Raw genomic sequence first — 14707 nt, 5'->3', positions numbered from 1 at the left:
CAAGTCGTTTGGAGAAGTGCCCAGCAGCTTGTTTTTAGATTAGAAGGTTGCAGATCTCAACTAGCAGCATGTTTCCTCAATGGGAACAGGTCTTTAATATTTTTAAAGTTTCTTATTGTGAGATATTGGTTCAAAAGTGTCTCGAGCATACCTTTTCAATTTAAAGAATACTAAACACCCTTATATCCAACACCCAGAAGGACAGTATTATGGGCCCTCTGTGTTCTTTCACAAACGCCGAGGAAACTCCTACCTTGGGATTGGAGTGGATCATTCCTTTCTTTTCTTTTTGTAGTTTCACCACCATATTGTATGTGTGTGTGTGTGTGGGGGGGGTGTTACTTACTCTGGAACTTTATATACATGAAATCATGCAGCTGGCTTTCCCTTCATTTGCTTAACATTGTTCTTGAGATTTACCTGTGTTGACACATGGTAATGGTTCATCCACTGTTGGGCAGACAAAGGAGGGGCCCAGTGGGACGTCCGGCAGGCTACTGGAACAGCGCCCCTTGGAGATGGAGGTGTGGGTCCTGCGTGGCCCATTCACCCGAGGGGAATGTGCTCTGGGCTAGGGGTGCCCGACCTGGTGCTGTGGTGCTGTCAGGCTGTGTGGTCATGAGGCACAGCTCCGCCATTGTCACCAGGGGAAGGGGTACAGTGAGTGTGCGGTGGCTGCACCTTGGTTCCAGCCGTAATCTGCCAGTTCATCTTTTGCTGGGGTGGCTGCACCAACGCTTCTCCCGGATACAGTCCTGGATCTATGTCTAACTTGTGCTCTTGGAGCTGTTTGACATTCTTGCTTGGAGGAGCACCAGCCCCTTCTGACGTAATTAGGGGGCTGAGGTCCAAGCTTTGTGATTCATCAGTGCCTTGGGCACTTGGCAATAGCTGGACTCTGTGGAGCCTTGTCAGAGGCCATCCCCCTGTTTGGGGAGGCCAGCCTGCAAGTGATAAATCCAAACAGGTTAATTAACCCTTCCCTCATTGGTTGTGAGGTTCCGTCCTAGGAGTATACCACAATGCATTGATATGTCCTATTGTTAACAGACCTACAGATTATTTCTAATTTTTCAATAATAAACAACATTCCTGTGAACATTCTGGAGCAGTGGTTTTTCCCAGGATATTAACTTAGGAGGGGATTTATTTTACAGATAATACTATAGGTAATGAGAAGCTCTTTACTAACATGGTTGTATCAGTCTATACTGTGATTTACCATGTGGATGAGCATTCCTGTCTTTAATACCCTTTACTAGCCCTTAGTATTTGCTGACTTTTTAAATTGTTGCTAGTCTGGTGGGTATATTATGCTACCTGAAGTTTAATTTTCATATTCATGATTACTAATGAGGTTGAACGTCTTCATCCACATCTAGGCAATTTATCTTTCACAAATTGCCTGCTTTGTTATTTGGCTTGTCTTTTTGTTTTTGTTTCCCAAGATTTTATTTATTTGAGAGAGAGAGAGCATGAGCAGGGCGAGAGGCAGACAAAGAGGGAAAGGCAGGCTCCCTGCTGAGCCGGGTGTCCAACATGGGGTTCAACCCCAGGACCCTGGGACCATGACCTGAGCAGAAGGCAGAGCTTAACTGACTGATCCACCCAGGTCCCCTGGCTTGTCTTTTTCTTATTGATTTGTAGTTGTATACGTGCAGATCTATACATATACTTTTTTTTTTTTTTAATACCAATCCTTTGTCCGGGTGTTGCAACTGTCTTCCCAGTTTGTGCTTTATCTTTTCATTCCGTAGTGTCTTTTGATTTTGGTTTGTAAAGTGCTGATTTTATTGTGACTATGAGAATTCTTTGAGATTGTTTGAAATCACATTTTTTTTCAGGCAGGATTTGCATTTGCTCCTGCCTGAAGCCCAGGGATCACTTCAAGCTCAGCCATGGAGCTTTCTCTGATTGAAAGTTTGAGCATTCCCACCTCTGCCCCAGTCTAAGAATTTGGACCACACACACCAGAGAAGAAGGAATTGTAATTCTCGGGGGAGTGCTTTTTGTTGTTTCAAACTATCCAGCACAGAGATCGTGATAGGCAAGACCCCTTACTGCCCCTCTCTGTGCAGTGGGCTTGTTTCTCCATCACTCTTGCCCTCTGAAGCCCCAGCTTCCATAGCGTGCCCTGATCTGGAGTCCCCACCTTTGGCAGGCTCTGGGCTTGACCCGTAGTCCCTCATTAAACCAGAAGGTCGAGGTCGCCAGGGTTCTGCAGAAGGCCCAGAATAGAAGCTGGTTTTATTTCTCAGACTTTATTTTTGGCCTCTGTGCAAGCTTCCCCCTGCCCCCAATCCCCGTATTGCTCAGCAATGATTTAAACATGTTTTTAAAGTGTATATAATATGGCATTTTAGTTTACTTCTGAAGATTGACCCGGGCATGTAGTCTTCCTGCTGCTGGAATAGAAGTGGCATTTTTATAGGAGATGTCCTTACAGAGCTACGTGGGCATGCGGCCACACTTTAGGGAGTCAAAGTTTTACCAGAGCTGAAGTAACAGGCTGTGAAGTGTCCTCCCCCTTCCTTGCAGGCAAAGTAGGTGGACCTGATCTCAGCCATAATGTAAGTGCGAGGGAGGGAGCGCAGGGGTAGGTGGAGTGGTAGGGGAGTCCTTCAGGTCCTACCCTCACTGCAGCCACAGCCCTTACGTCCCCTCCCCAGAAGGGCAGGAAGAGTGCAAACCTGAGAGGCCCCTAAGCAGCTCTGCTTCCTGCCAAAGGTCGGCACAAATGGTTTGTTATCATCCGCATCAGGGCTGACCCAACTTTTCTGAAGGCTCAGGTTCCTGCTTGAGTTAGGAGGTAGCTTAGGGGAGGGAAGAAGTTTTACACTGGGCAAAATTTGGACTAGATTTTGTGATCTAGGAAAGTCAAAGCTGAGATGGTTCTCTCCGGGGAGAGCAAGGGGACCTACAGCGGCAATGACCCTCACTGTTCATATATTTTGGACATTTGTTTCTGCAAACTGAACCCTCAGACATAGAAGTATTTATAAAATCTGTGTACAAGGACTGATTACCAAAGTTCTTAAAATTCTTTACCTGTGTACACTTGATAGTAGGAGAGAAACCCCTGAACTGCCATGTCAGTAGCAAAAAGCAAATGGATACTTTTGTAATTATGTAGGGTAATATGGTGTTTGCCATATTCACAGATAACAGTGTGAGGGAAAATTATGGCTGCATAATCCTCTGGAACAACAAGATGGAAGAGCTCCACAGAAGAAAAGGTGGAAGGCTGATTGGGCAGGAAATCCGTAAGATGAAGATGCTGCCCCCCGGACTTGGGAGAGCTCTCTGCAAACAGAGAGTGATCAGGGGAGCAGATAAGAGACACAGAGAGGCAGTTTACAAGACCCAAGTGGCTATAAAGATGCTTGTCTTCTAATCAAAGAGGTATGTTATTTAAGAGAGTAGCTTTATTTTTTGAAGATTTTAAGTAATCTCTACACCCAAAGTGGGGTCGAACTCCCAATCCTGCGATCGAGTTCATGCCCCACCCACTGAGCCAGTCAGGTACCCCCAAAGGTATAGTTTAGATCAGCAATGCTATTTGGCTTAGGATACTCATGTGGCAAAGCTTTATTAGCACGACACTGATCTGTGGTGGCAAGGCTGAGGGGTAGGGAACCAGCGCCCTGTGCTGCTATAGAGCCCTACAGGACTGCTGGACCAAACTGTACCCCTTCTACAGGCTTCTTCTGAGAAGATAATGTACAAAGAATTTACATGCTTAAGTGAGGATAAGCTGTGTTAAGCACCAATAATAGATTTGGTTTCCATCAAAGGGAGGTAAAACACATCACGGTTTAACCGCAACATGGATGAGAAGGCGTCTATTAAAAGTGATAGGAAATAATACAAGATGTCTACCTTTGTGGTAGAAAAACAAACCCCGGAGATAAGTTAGTTACATAATGTGATTCCACTTGGTATCTATACAATCACACTTTGTTCAAACACAGCATCGGCACGATTCATAGAACTGCCCTCCCACGCTGCTCCAGATGCTTACGTGGGCTTGGACGCTGAAGGCGCTGGTAAGAAGAAGAGTTGGGGCTGGTCAGAAGAACCAGCTCCCTGACCTCACCTGGAAGCCAGCCTGGCTCCTCCAACCACCACCAAGCTCAGAATCATGATGATTTCACACGAGCCCTGAGGAGTCCAGCCTGGGGCTCCCCTCCCTTCCGAGCCAAGAAGGTGAACAGAACTGGCTCTCCCTAGTCACAGATGGGAAGATGGGCCCAGATAAGGGAAGCTACACAGCTAACCTCCAGAGCAAGTGTCTGGACCTTCTGGCCGAGTGTTCTATTCTGCTGCCTCCACTAGAAAAGCCTAACAGGCAGCACTTCCCCAGCCCCTCTTTATCTGGGCTATAAACTGGTCTTCGTATTAAAACAAAACAAAAAAGTAAGCATTAAGTTTGGGGCAGGGGAAAAAATTCTAATCAATAGCACTCAGTAAATGCTGGCTGTTATATACCATTCTAAGGATTCTTGTTAGTTTCTTTCATCCAACACCCCTGTGGGGGTGGGTATTACCCCCATTTTACAGATGAGGAAACAGGCCCAGAAAGTTCAGTAACACAATATCACACAGCCAGTAAGAGCCAGAGCCAGGGTTGTCATGAAGCAACCTGGCTTGGGAGTCTCCATAGAGGATCAAGATCCTAAAGACCAAAAAGATGGAGCAGGCCAGAGCCCAGGAACCCCCACACAGGGTCAAGGCACAGGGTCAAGGCCTTGTCACACATGCTCAGTAGGCTTGAGATTATGGTTTATTTATTTTATTCACCCTCTCTGGCCTTCCTGGAGCTTCTGGGCTTGGCCTGGCTTAGGCCCATGGAAATGCCAACCCCTAGGACCAGGGCGACAGCCACCAGCAGGAGGACCACCCAGGGGAGAGGCCCCTGGTTGGCAATCCTGGAGGAGCCTGCAGGAGAGAGGGGGTTTGAGGGCTTGCAAGGCAGAGTGGGGCCTCTCCAGCAGTCTCTGTGCCGCTGGACCTTGGTGGTCACACCCGCAGAGCTGCCGCTGCCCTGCCGCAGATAGGGCGGGCTGCATCTCTTCGCTTAGTTCCCTGCTGACTGCTGTTATACCACCTCTGGTCTGCGCTATGGCTGAGTGTCCCCTGGCAGCACACAGCCCTGGCACCTGTGGGCCATGGTAGAGGCTCCTGCCTGTAGGAACCCTCAAGGCTCACTGGGTCTGGAGAGCTCACGAGGTTCTGGGGCCTTATAGCGATGCCACAGGGAGCATAGGGTTGTCGTGGCCCTGTGCATCTGGGGCTAGTCTGCAGCCCCTGGTTTCCCAGAAGCCGGGAACAGGCCTGCAGACATAGGAACGAAGACCCTCTCCAGGGTCCTTTCCCTAGACTCACTTGCAGGCCCCAAGCAGCACATCATGGAGCAGGTCTCCAGACCTGAGCAGGAGCAGGCTGAGGGGCTGCAGAAGTAAACCTGGTGGGAAGAGAAGCTCAGGGCACGGGGCTGGCTGTGACCCACTGGAGGAAGCACCAGGGCAGGGACCCAGGACCTAGGCCAAGTCCAGCCAAGCAGGCAGGTTGAGGCCTGGCTACGTGGACCAGTGTGAAGACTGCAGCCCCTCCTGCTGAGGCTCAGACCCAACCGGTGTTGCCTCACCACGTGGAACCTGCTTTCCTCCTTCCTGATGGCTCGGGTCTGCAGAAGAGTTCCTGGCAGGCAGCAGCACTGCGCATGGTGGAGCCCCAGCCTTTTTGTGTGCTCCCCCAGTGCTCACCTAACTGCAGAGCCCCCCACCAATCCCAGGAGTTCTGGCCTCTCAGGAGGCGGGACTTCACAGGGCTGCAGGGACACATGGAGCGGAGAACAGGGGACAGGTTACCCCTGCTTCCAGAAACAAGGCCAGGGGCAGCTCCCCGAAGGGGCAGAAGCAGGAGGAGTGGGTGGGGCTGACTCAGCCCCTGGAGGCCCAGCCAACAGATGTGCCTCTGTCCAGCAAGTGGGGGGTCTGCGGGCTCCAGGAGAGCCCGGTAGAGAGAGAGAGAGAGAGAGTTAAGCCCCCCTACCAGTGCTAACCCGTGAAGCCTGCCCACATCTGGTATAATAACGTGCAGCTATATCAGAGTACAGGGGTCTGTGTGTAGTAATAGGAGAGAGAGGTACTGCTCAGGGGAACAAGTTATAGGGTAGCTGGTGCCTGTTTGTGTGTTCTGTAGAAAATCTAAATATATACCCTAAGTTTGTTTACCCACCAGAGAAGCTGCTGGATTATACATTTTCAGAAGAGATTTACGTCAAACACGCTGTTTCTAGAGTCAGAAGCAAAGTCACTCTAGAGCACTGTGGCCAGGATTCAGATTTAGGGTTGGTGGCATCCACTTTCCTTCCTCCTTCTCAATGCTTTACGGGTTGCCTCTGGGCTGAGCATCCCCCACGAAGCCCCATCTGGGGAGCTGGGTCAGCTACAGGTCTCAGAATGCTGGAGAGCTTTGGGAACCGGCTGACACGGAACAGATGGGGAATAGGCAGGAAGAGGCACACGGGGTTTCTTCCGTCTCCTGAGGGTCCTCTGGGAACCAGGGTCTGGGAGGGCGAAGGTGGTCACAGTGAAGCACTGGCAGTGGGAGGAGAAGGACACCTCTGCCCTGTCCAGGGGTACCACTTGGGTCCTGTAGCTGTTCCTGTCAAAAGGACACCTGGGAAAGAAAGTGGCCAAGTAGGCAGCAGGGGGATCGGGGAGGTAGGCGGAGTGACACCCTGGGGCAGCAGAAACATCCCCTGCCACTCATCTGTCTGATAGGACGGGCCACTGAGGCTGCTGGAAGGGGCAGGCACCGGCAGAGGCCCAGCACTGGTGCAGCAGCAGGACCAGACTGGGGTCTGTGCTCTCAGGAGCCGGACTCCCACAGGGACAGGCTTGCAGGGCAGCCTAATGTTGGGGTAGTCCCTCTCCTCTTAGTAGGAGCAGAAAGTCTCCTCTGCAGGGCGAGGGGCCTATAAACCTCCGTGGGCTGAGTGTGGGGGAGCAGGGCCAGCACAGAAGGCCTAGGGACCCCGTACCCTTGGTGATTGGAGCTGGAGCCACAGGGGCTGGATGGTGACACGGGGGCTGGTGGGGGCCGTGGAGAGATGGACACCTGGAGCAGCAGGAAGCCACTGGCATTGAAGATGCAGCACAGGTGAAGCCTGAGGTCAAGGGCCAGAGTATGCAGGGGTGGGGCGGGGGGAGGACGAGACCCAGCATCAGGATCTCTGCTTGGCAAGCTGGACACCCGCTCCATGGATGCAACGAACAGGGCCTGGTCTGGCACCACTGAGCCCACGCTACGGGACCCCACACCCCTGCCCCTGTCGTGGCCCAGGACAGCTCAGGCTGGTCAGACAGCGCCCTGTGGTGCCACCGTCCTGGCAGTGGTGGGTGGCAGCCATGGGGACTGGGGTTGCCTGCTAGCCTACGTGATGCCACACACTCTCAAGTGCAGGGCCATGCCCAGCACACCGTGTTCTGCTTGGGAAGCTGACCTCACGCTATCCCCGTCGCCCTTTACCTCTGGCTCCTAAGCGCTCTCCCTTTACCTGAGAGGCGGTCCATGGGGAAGACGCCCTGCAGCTAGAGACTGGGCCTGGCATGCACCTGAAGGCCTGGTCCGAGGAGCTGTCCGCTTACCCCTGCCAGCTACAGCAGGTGTCCCGTCACGCTCCTCCCCTGGGCAGCCCTGGAGCCGAGTTCAGTTTTGGCTAGCTCCCCCAGCTCATAAATCCCAGGGTCTACAGGGCTGCAGGTGCATCCTTCCCACCCCTGGCCCGTAGGTACTTAGGATTTTAAAGCAAAAGACATCTGGGCCGGCACACGGGCAACCCACCTGGCCCTCGTGGCAGGTAGGTGGGGAGAAAGACACCTTGGCACCCAGCTGGGGTCACACAGGACATTTTTCGTACAGAAGTATTAGGTCTACCTGACAGGGTGAGCAGCTAAGAGTTGGTGCTGGGGCCCCTGTACTCCAAAGGCAGGTGGGACAAGCACAGGTGCCCTTGGGGCACCCCCCGTGGCATCCTAGGTACCGGGGTGCTCCTGCCACCACAGTCTGCAGGTCCCAGGGGCCCCTTTCCACCAGAGGCCCTCCCTCAGCTCCTGCTTCCAGCACAGCCCCAGAGAGCTTCCGCCCAGGTATCTCCTGCCTCATCTGTGGCTTCGTGACCTCTGAAAGGAAGAGGCAGCTACAACCACACTCATAGCCTCCGCTGTCTCCATGGGCCTTGAGGGGGATGCTTGCGGCTTAGTTTCCGAGCATGGTTCTTGGAGGGACAAAGGCAAATGGTCCTGAGGACCCCAGCTTACTCGCCCACTGTGGTAGCTTCTGCCTGCCAGGTGTGGGCAGACCCCCCCCCCCCCCATCAGACCTGAGGCAGGGCCATTCCCCCTGTCTGGTAGGGGAGGCCAGGGAAGTGCCCAAGGGCTCTCTTGAGACCACACAGCAGCTAACAGAGTTGGGACCCCAGCTCAGATGGCTCCAAAACCTGTCCTAAACTCACCTGCGCCCCCTTCACACCCAGGCCCACAGCGTGGCCTGTTCTCAGCAGGCTCCCCCTCACAGAAGGTGCCATCCTGCATGACGGAGCCCTGTGGCCCATTCGGACGTCAAGGTCAGACACCAGCTGGTTCCCAAGGACAAGCTGGTTGCCGGCCACCTGGGGGGGATGACAGCTGGGTGAGGCCCTCCCAGGGGGAAGTCCTGGGTGCCAGCCCGTGGCCACCCCCTCCTACCTGGACTGTGGCCCACAGTGGGTGAGCAGGAAGTGGAAGAACACGAAAGACCCCAGCTCCAGTCTGGGAGCAGCTGGAGGGGGTGTAGAGCATGTGGATATGGGCCAGCGTGATCCCGTGTGCCAAGGCTGTTTCTTGGGGTACCGCCAGGACAAAGTGGCCACTTTGTCCTGCTCAAACTGTCCGGTGAAGCACTGAACAGTTGCTGGGACAAAGGCATATCAAAGAGGCCTATCAGGCGCTCGGGGTTAGTGTTCGTGCAGCCCAGACACGGGGGGCAGGCTGGGCCACCGTACTGAAGTGCCCTGGGACTTCGGAGATCTGGGTTCTCTTCCTTGCTCGTTGTGCCGGTGTTGGCTCTAGTAACCCCTCGATGGACCAGGTTTTCTCCTCATGACAACAAAAATGAACTAAAGAAGTAGGATTTTATCTGTAAACTGGACTGTTCCAGGGGCCTTGGGCTGGCCCAGTTGGAAGAGCGTGAGACTCTTGGTCTTGGGGTCATGAGTTCGAGCCCCAGGTTGGGTGTAGAGATTAGTAAGACAGAACAAAACAAACCTTAAAAAACCAAACAAACCAACAACTGTGATGCTGTAGACTGAAGATAGAGGACTGCATGTAAAGACAGATTTGTTTCTGGTTCCGGGCCGTCCAGCTCCTCTGGACCCCATCCAGAGGTCCCCTTTGCAGCCATTTTGGGGCTCAGGCTCTCCTAAAAGCAGGTGTGAGGGACACAGCTCTGGCGCGAGGGGAGGGGCTGGGGGAAGCCCTGTACCCTTCAGGATTCAGGTGTGGAGAGTTATTCCTATGTTGCCATAGTAACGGGGAACCCCTCCGCTGTTGTCATAGCAGCAACCAGCCTGCTGACAGGCTTCCTTGGAACCTCTCCTTACTCTGCAGGGGAAGTGCCTGGAGGCCACCCGACACTGGTCCTGCATTGGAGGCCGACCTGGGGAAGTGACTGAAGGGGGAGGACATAGGAAATGGCCACGCAGGCCACGGACATGGAGGGAGTTGGCTTCCTCAGCCCGGTCAAGGGCGAAGGGGTCACTCGCCGTTCCAGAAAGCCCAGACGCAGTATGTACTCACAGAGGAGGCCTATGTACCTGCGTGGGGTAGCTTGTCAACCCCCTGCGTTCCAGGGTGCCCCACTGGGGTTGAGCCTGGGTGGGATTGGGTGGTGGGTCCAGGTCCGAGGGACAGCAAGGCAGGGGCTGAGCGGACAAAGCCGTGCCCTGGGGTGGGGTGGAGGGGCTGGGCACGAGGGGTGGAAAGGGAGAAGCCCATGCCTATGGCGCCAGGCAGGGGGCCAGAGTCCAGGCGTGGCCAGGTTTAGGACAAATCAGAGTGACTTCTTGTGTTCCAGCAACGTGGCCATTGGGCAGGACCACTTCGACGAACACCCTCAGGTGGAAGTGCCTGTCCTGTAGGGAAGAGGGGGACCCAGGAGAGCAACTAGGGGAGTCCACCCAGCATTCCAGGCAGAGGCAACAGCAGCAAGAGACCAGCTGGGGGTCAGGCCGAGAACTGGGATTGTGGGCTGGTCCTGGGAAGTACCTGCACCCAGGATTCAGCAACCACCCCTCCCCCGGCCCCTCCCCCACCCGCAACCTTCCAGCCAAAAGGCAGGTGTGAGGAGAGCAGCAATCAGCTGTGAGCTCCCTCTGCAGCCTGACACTGTGCCTGGGCAAACGGGCTCCCAGCTGTGGAGCTGTGGGCTGCCCCCTCCACCCTCGCCGGGCATAAGCCATCCCCACCTCTTGCAGCACAGGAGGCAGAGAAACAGCAGGTCCCAGGGGCTTGGCAGTGACCCAGTGGTAGCAGGCAGAGCAGTTGCTTACTTCACGTTGGTTCCCAAGTTCATCTGGGGCTGGGGAGAGACAGATGGCAGGGAAGCTTCAGGAGCTTTAAGGGTGAAGCCAGAGGCTATGAGATCCGCTGAGAAACCCCACTCGGGAGCAGGCAACGCCGGCTTCAGCCTTAGCTTGGCTCCTGGTTTCCTGTGTGTCCTTGGGCAAGCCCTTCCCCTCCGGGCCTGTTTCTACATCTGTAAGAGAACAGCTTGGGCTGGTCTTAGGATCTTTCCAGCTACGGTGCCTCAGGAACAACACACAATAGGAATCAGGAATGGAAAATAGTGGAGAGAAAAGGTTAGTCGGGGCTCAGGCACCGGGCTGGGTTCTCGTGAACTGGGCTATCCTCATCCTGGATGAGCCTGCCAAGCACGAGCATGAGCTTTCCTGGATGTGTGTGATGTGGGATTTTGTGACCCATCTGCCAGGCTAACTGGTTGCTGCAGTCACTGGGCTGGGTGCTCACCCACCATCTCAGCGCAGAGCCCTGGGGCCTCTCTGGGTGCAGGCATCCCCCTGGGCTTGGCAAGGTTGGGGTCATTTTCCCCATCTTACAGATAAGGAAACAGGGGTTCAGAGAGGTCAGGTCAGTTGTTCAAGAACACAAACCTTTTAGAAGCTGCAGATTCAAATTCTCCCTTTGAAGCCCGCCCCCTTTTCTCCATAGTAGGCCATGCCCGCCAGGGCCCTGCCACCCAGCTGGTCTGACGTCAGCTGAGCACGGTTACAGGTGCAGAGCCTGGGGCCTACTGAATCAAGGCCTGCATTGCAGTAAGGTGGCCGGTGCACACTTACCTGGGTGGCCAGGGAAACTGAGGCTGGCAACTCCCCTTCCTCTCTCCCCTTCCCTAGCATGGGGAGAAGTGGGGGGCTGAGAAGCCTCTCTTCTTGTTCCTGTTGCAGGGGAAGGATCCCAGCTCCCCACTGCCGGCCAGGGAAGTGGGGGCCAGGCTTCAGCTATACTCATCTACTACCTTGGAGCAGATAGCGGCCGTCAGCAACAGCACCGCACAGCAATTCCAGGCTGTGGCTGAGGCTCCTGCCATCAGATATCCCACGGCAACCATGATAGTCCCCACCCACTCACCACCAGTGAGGCCCAGGACTTACAAGGGGGAGATGGCCAGTGGAAACTTTAGGGCCAGAGGGGGCCCACCTGAGGAGCCCTGCCTGGCCTGCAGCGGCTCCTGATGAAATTCCTGCCCTGAAGGCCAGGGAAGGCACCCTCCTAGTCAGGGTCTCTGATGGGCTGCCCCAAAAGCTGCCCCTCACCCTGACTTCCTGCTTTCCAGCTGGGGCTTGATGCCACTCAGTCGAGTGATCCTGGCTGGGAGGTGGAGAGGACAGAGGCTTCTAGTACAGGGGAGGCTGCAGGTAGGTGGAAGGGCTGGTTCCAAGTCCTTCATCATCCCCTCCCTGCCCAGGCTGGCTCTCAAGGTCCTCCTGCCTGCATTGGGGCCTGCAGGCCACCAGAAGCTGCAGGGACTGTGGGGGTGGGCAGCAGGCCTGGTTAGGTCACTAACTGGGTTTTGGGGGCATCTGTGCAGGCCCCAGAGGCCGTGATGCTGTCCCTGCCCTGAGAGCAGGCAGATGGATGGGGGCAACAGGCTGGTAAACAGACTGTAGCCCCTCGTGGGGCTCTCCTGACCATCAGGACGATTGACAGGATGTGGCTGTTACTAATGGAAAATAACGATGGACGATAAACATAACGTGGCCTCCTGGATGGGATCCTGGAGCAGAACCAGACCGTAGGTAAAAGCTTAGGAAGCAGACTTAGGTTAATACCAGTGAATCAACAGTGGTTCCTTAACTATAATAAACACACTCCCTGAGTGTGAGGGTCACCATATGGGACCCTGGGTGCAGTGCACATGGGACCTCTGTGCTTAAATCTGGAACAGTTTTGAGAAAAAAGTCTATTAACCACAAGAAGGCTGGCTCACAGGTGACAATGCCTCACTCAAGGCCTCATTACCACTATCCTCATTTTGGTGGGGTGCCTCCCCCGGGCCTGGCAGAGTCGGCTCTGCCAAAGCCAGTAAACCCCACTGAGCGTGAGTCGCAGTAGGGCAGCATGTAGCTTGGTCGTTAAGAGTCTGAAGATCTGGGCAGCCCTGGTGGCGCAGCGGTTTAGTACCGCCTGCAGTCTAGGGCATGATCCTGGGGTCACTGGATCAAGTCCCACATCGGGCTCCCTGCATGGAGCCTGCTTCTCCCTCTGCCTGTGTCTCTGCTTCTCTCTCTCTGTCTCTATGAATAAATAAATAAAATTAAAAAAAAAAAAGAGTCTGAAGATCTACACGTGGCCAACAGACACATGAGAACATACTCCACATCACTCGGCAGCAGGGAAACACAAATCAAAACCACAATGAGATCCCACCTCACACCCGTCAGAATGGCTACAATTAATAAGTCAGGAAATGACGGATGTTGGCGAGGATGAGGAGAAAGGGGAACCCTCCTGCACTGTTGGTGGGAATGTGAACTGGGGCAGCCACTCTGGAAAACTGTGTGGAGGTTCCTCAAGAAGTTCCTTATGACCCAGCAATTGCACTGCTGGCAATTTACCCCAAAGATACAAATGTATTGATCTGAAGGGGCACCTGCACCCCAAAGTTTCTAGCAGCAATGTCCACAATAGCCAAACTGTGGAAAGAGCCCAGATGTCCATCGACAGATGAATGGATAAAGGAGATGTGGTAGATATATACACAGTGGAATATTATAACTCATCAAAAAAAAAAAAGAAATTTTTCCATTTGCAATGACGTAGATGGAGCTGGAGGGTATTATGCTAAGCAGAATAAGTCAATCAAAGAAAGACAATTATCATGAGATCTCACTCATACGTGGAATTTAAGAAACAAAACAGATCACTAAGGGAAGAGAGAAAAGATGAAATCAGAGAGGGAGATAAACCATAAGAGACTCTTAATTATAGGAAACAAACTGAGGGCTGCTGGAGGGAGAGGGGTGGGGGGATGGGGTCACTGGGTGATGGGCGTGAGGGAAGGCAGGTGATGTAGTTAGTGAGCACTGGGTGTTATATAAGACTGATGAGGGACGCCTGGGTGGCTCAGCGGTTGAGAGTCTGCCTTTGGCACAGGTTGTGATCCTGGGTCCTGGGATCGAGTCCCACATTGGACTCCCCGCAGGGAGCCTGCTTCTCCCTCTGCCTGTGTCTCTGCCTCTCTCTCTGTGTCTCGCATGAATAAATAAAATATTAAAAAAAAAAAAAGGCTGATGAGTCCCTGACCTCTACCTTTGAAAATACATTATATGTTAGTTAATTGAATTTAAAATTTAAAAAAAGATAAAAAGTGTATTTCTGACCTCAAATATCTAAGATAATCACTAAGTATTAAAATAAGGGCTTTACCTCTGTCCAGTTCTGCTATAAGACTCTTACTATAAAGAAATATGAATATTGGAAAAAAAAAAAAAAAGTCTGGCTCCAATCGAGCCCCTACCTCCTTCTAGCCTTGGCTGGGGCACATCCATTTCTGGGATCATCTTCCTGCTTGTGAACTGGGGATGAGAATGCTTGCCTCATAGTGTGGACAGAAGGACGGGCAGTGACCAAGATTGGGTGTGACAAATTCTACATGATCGCGATTTAGTGCTTGAACTTCATTGTGATTAGACCTGAAGAGGGGGAAGCTTGGAGGATCGCCCTGGGTACAGAGCAAGCGAGGCACAGACTGGGATGGTGGTGGTGGAAGTCAGACGTGTAGGAGGCACAGGGGTGGTGGTGGGAGTACTTTGTTGAGGCAGAAGGGAATTTGGGGTGAAAAGGGCATAGGGCTGCAAACAGTGGATTTCAGGCTGATTGGGGTCCCCAGAGGGGTAAGGGCTGTTGAGGTGGGTTTTTCCTGAAGGACAGTGGAAGGCTTTAAACTTTTTATTTTGAAATCATTTCAGACTTACCAAAAACATTTTCCATATACCCTTCACTCAGGTCCTTCAAATATTGTTAAAAACAGGACAAGAGGCCCCTAATGGAGTCACTTATGCTAAGCCCCATGTCAATAAAACAATTAGTTTTGGCTCTCCCAGAAATGGAAGCTTAAACCAGTCAAAAAAAAAAAAAAAAAA

The 14707-nt window shown here is 53.1% G+C and overlaps 1 protein-coding gene across 1 annotated transcript; it reads right to left on the bottom strand.

Annotated features, from left to right (window-relative positions):
• Positions 1–3248: 3248 nt before the first annotated feature.
• Positions 3249–9447, bottom strand: ZP1 (zona pellucida glycoprotein 1). The gene is given in 12 exon segments (XM_072792019.1): positions 3249–5074; positions 5077–5396; positions 6455–6684; positions 6745–6874; positions 6877–6990; positions 7071–7336; positions 8051–8189; positions 8522–8620; positions 8623–8693; positions 8760–8813; positions 8815–8923; positions 9402–9447. Coding segments are annotated over 12 exon segments (1860 nt in total). The 3' UTR covers positions 3249–4792.
• Positions 9448–14707: the final 5260 nt, after the last annotated feature.

The sequence above is a fragment of the Canis lupus genome, chromosome 21, assembly GCF_048164855.1.
Source record: "Canis lupus baileyi chromosome 21, mCanLup2.hap1, whole genome shotgun sequence".
Taxonomy (NCBI): Eukaryota; Metazoa; Chordata; class Mammalia; order Carnivora; family Canidae; genus Canis; species Canis lupus.
The sequence above is the reverse complement of the archived record's forward strand: the minus strand, read 5'-3'. Positions and strand labels throughout refer to the sequence as shown.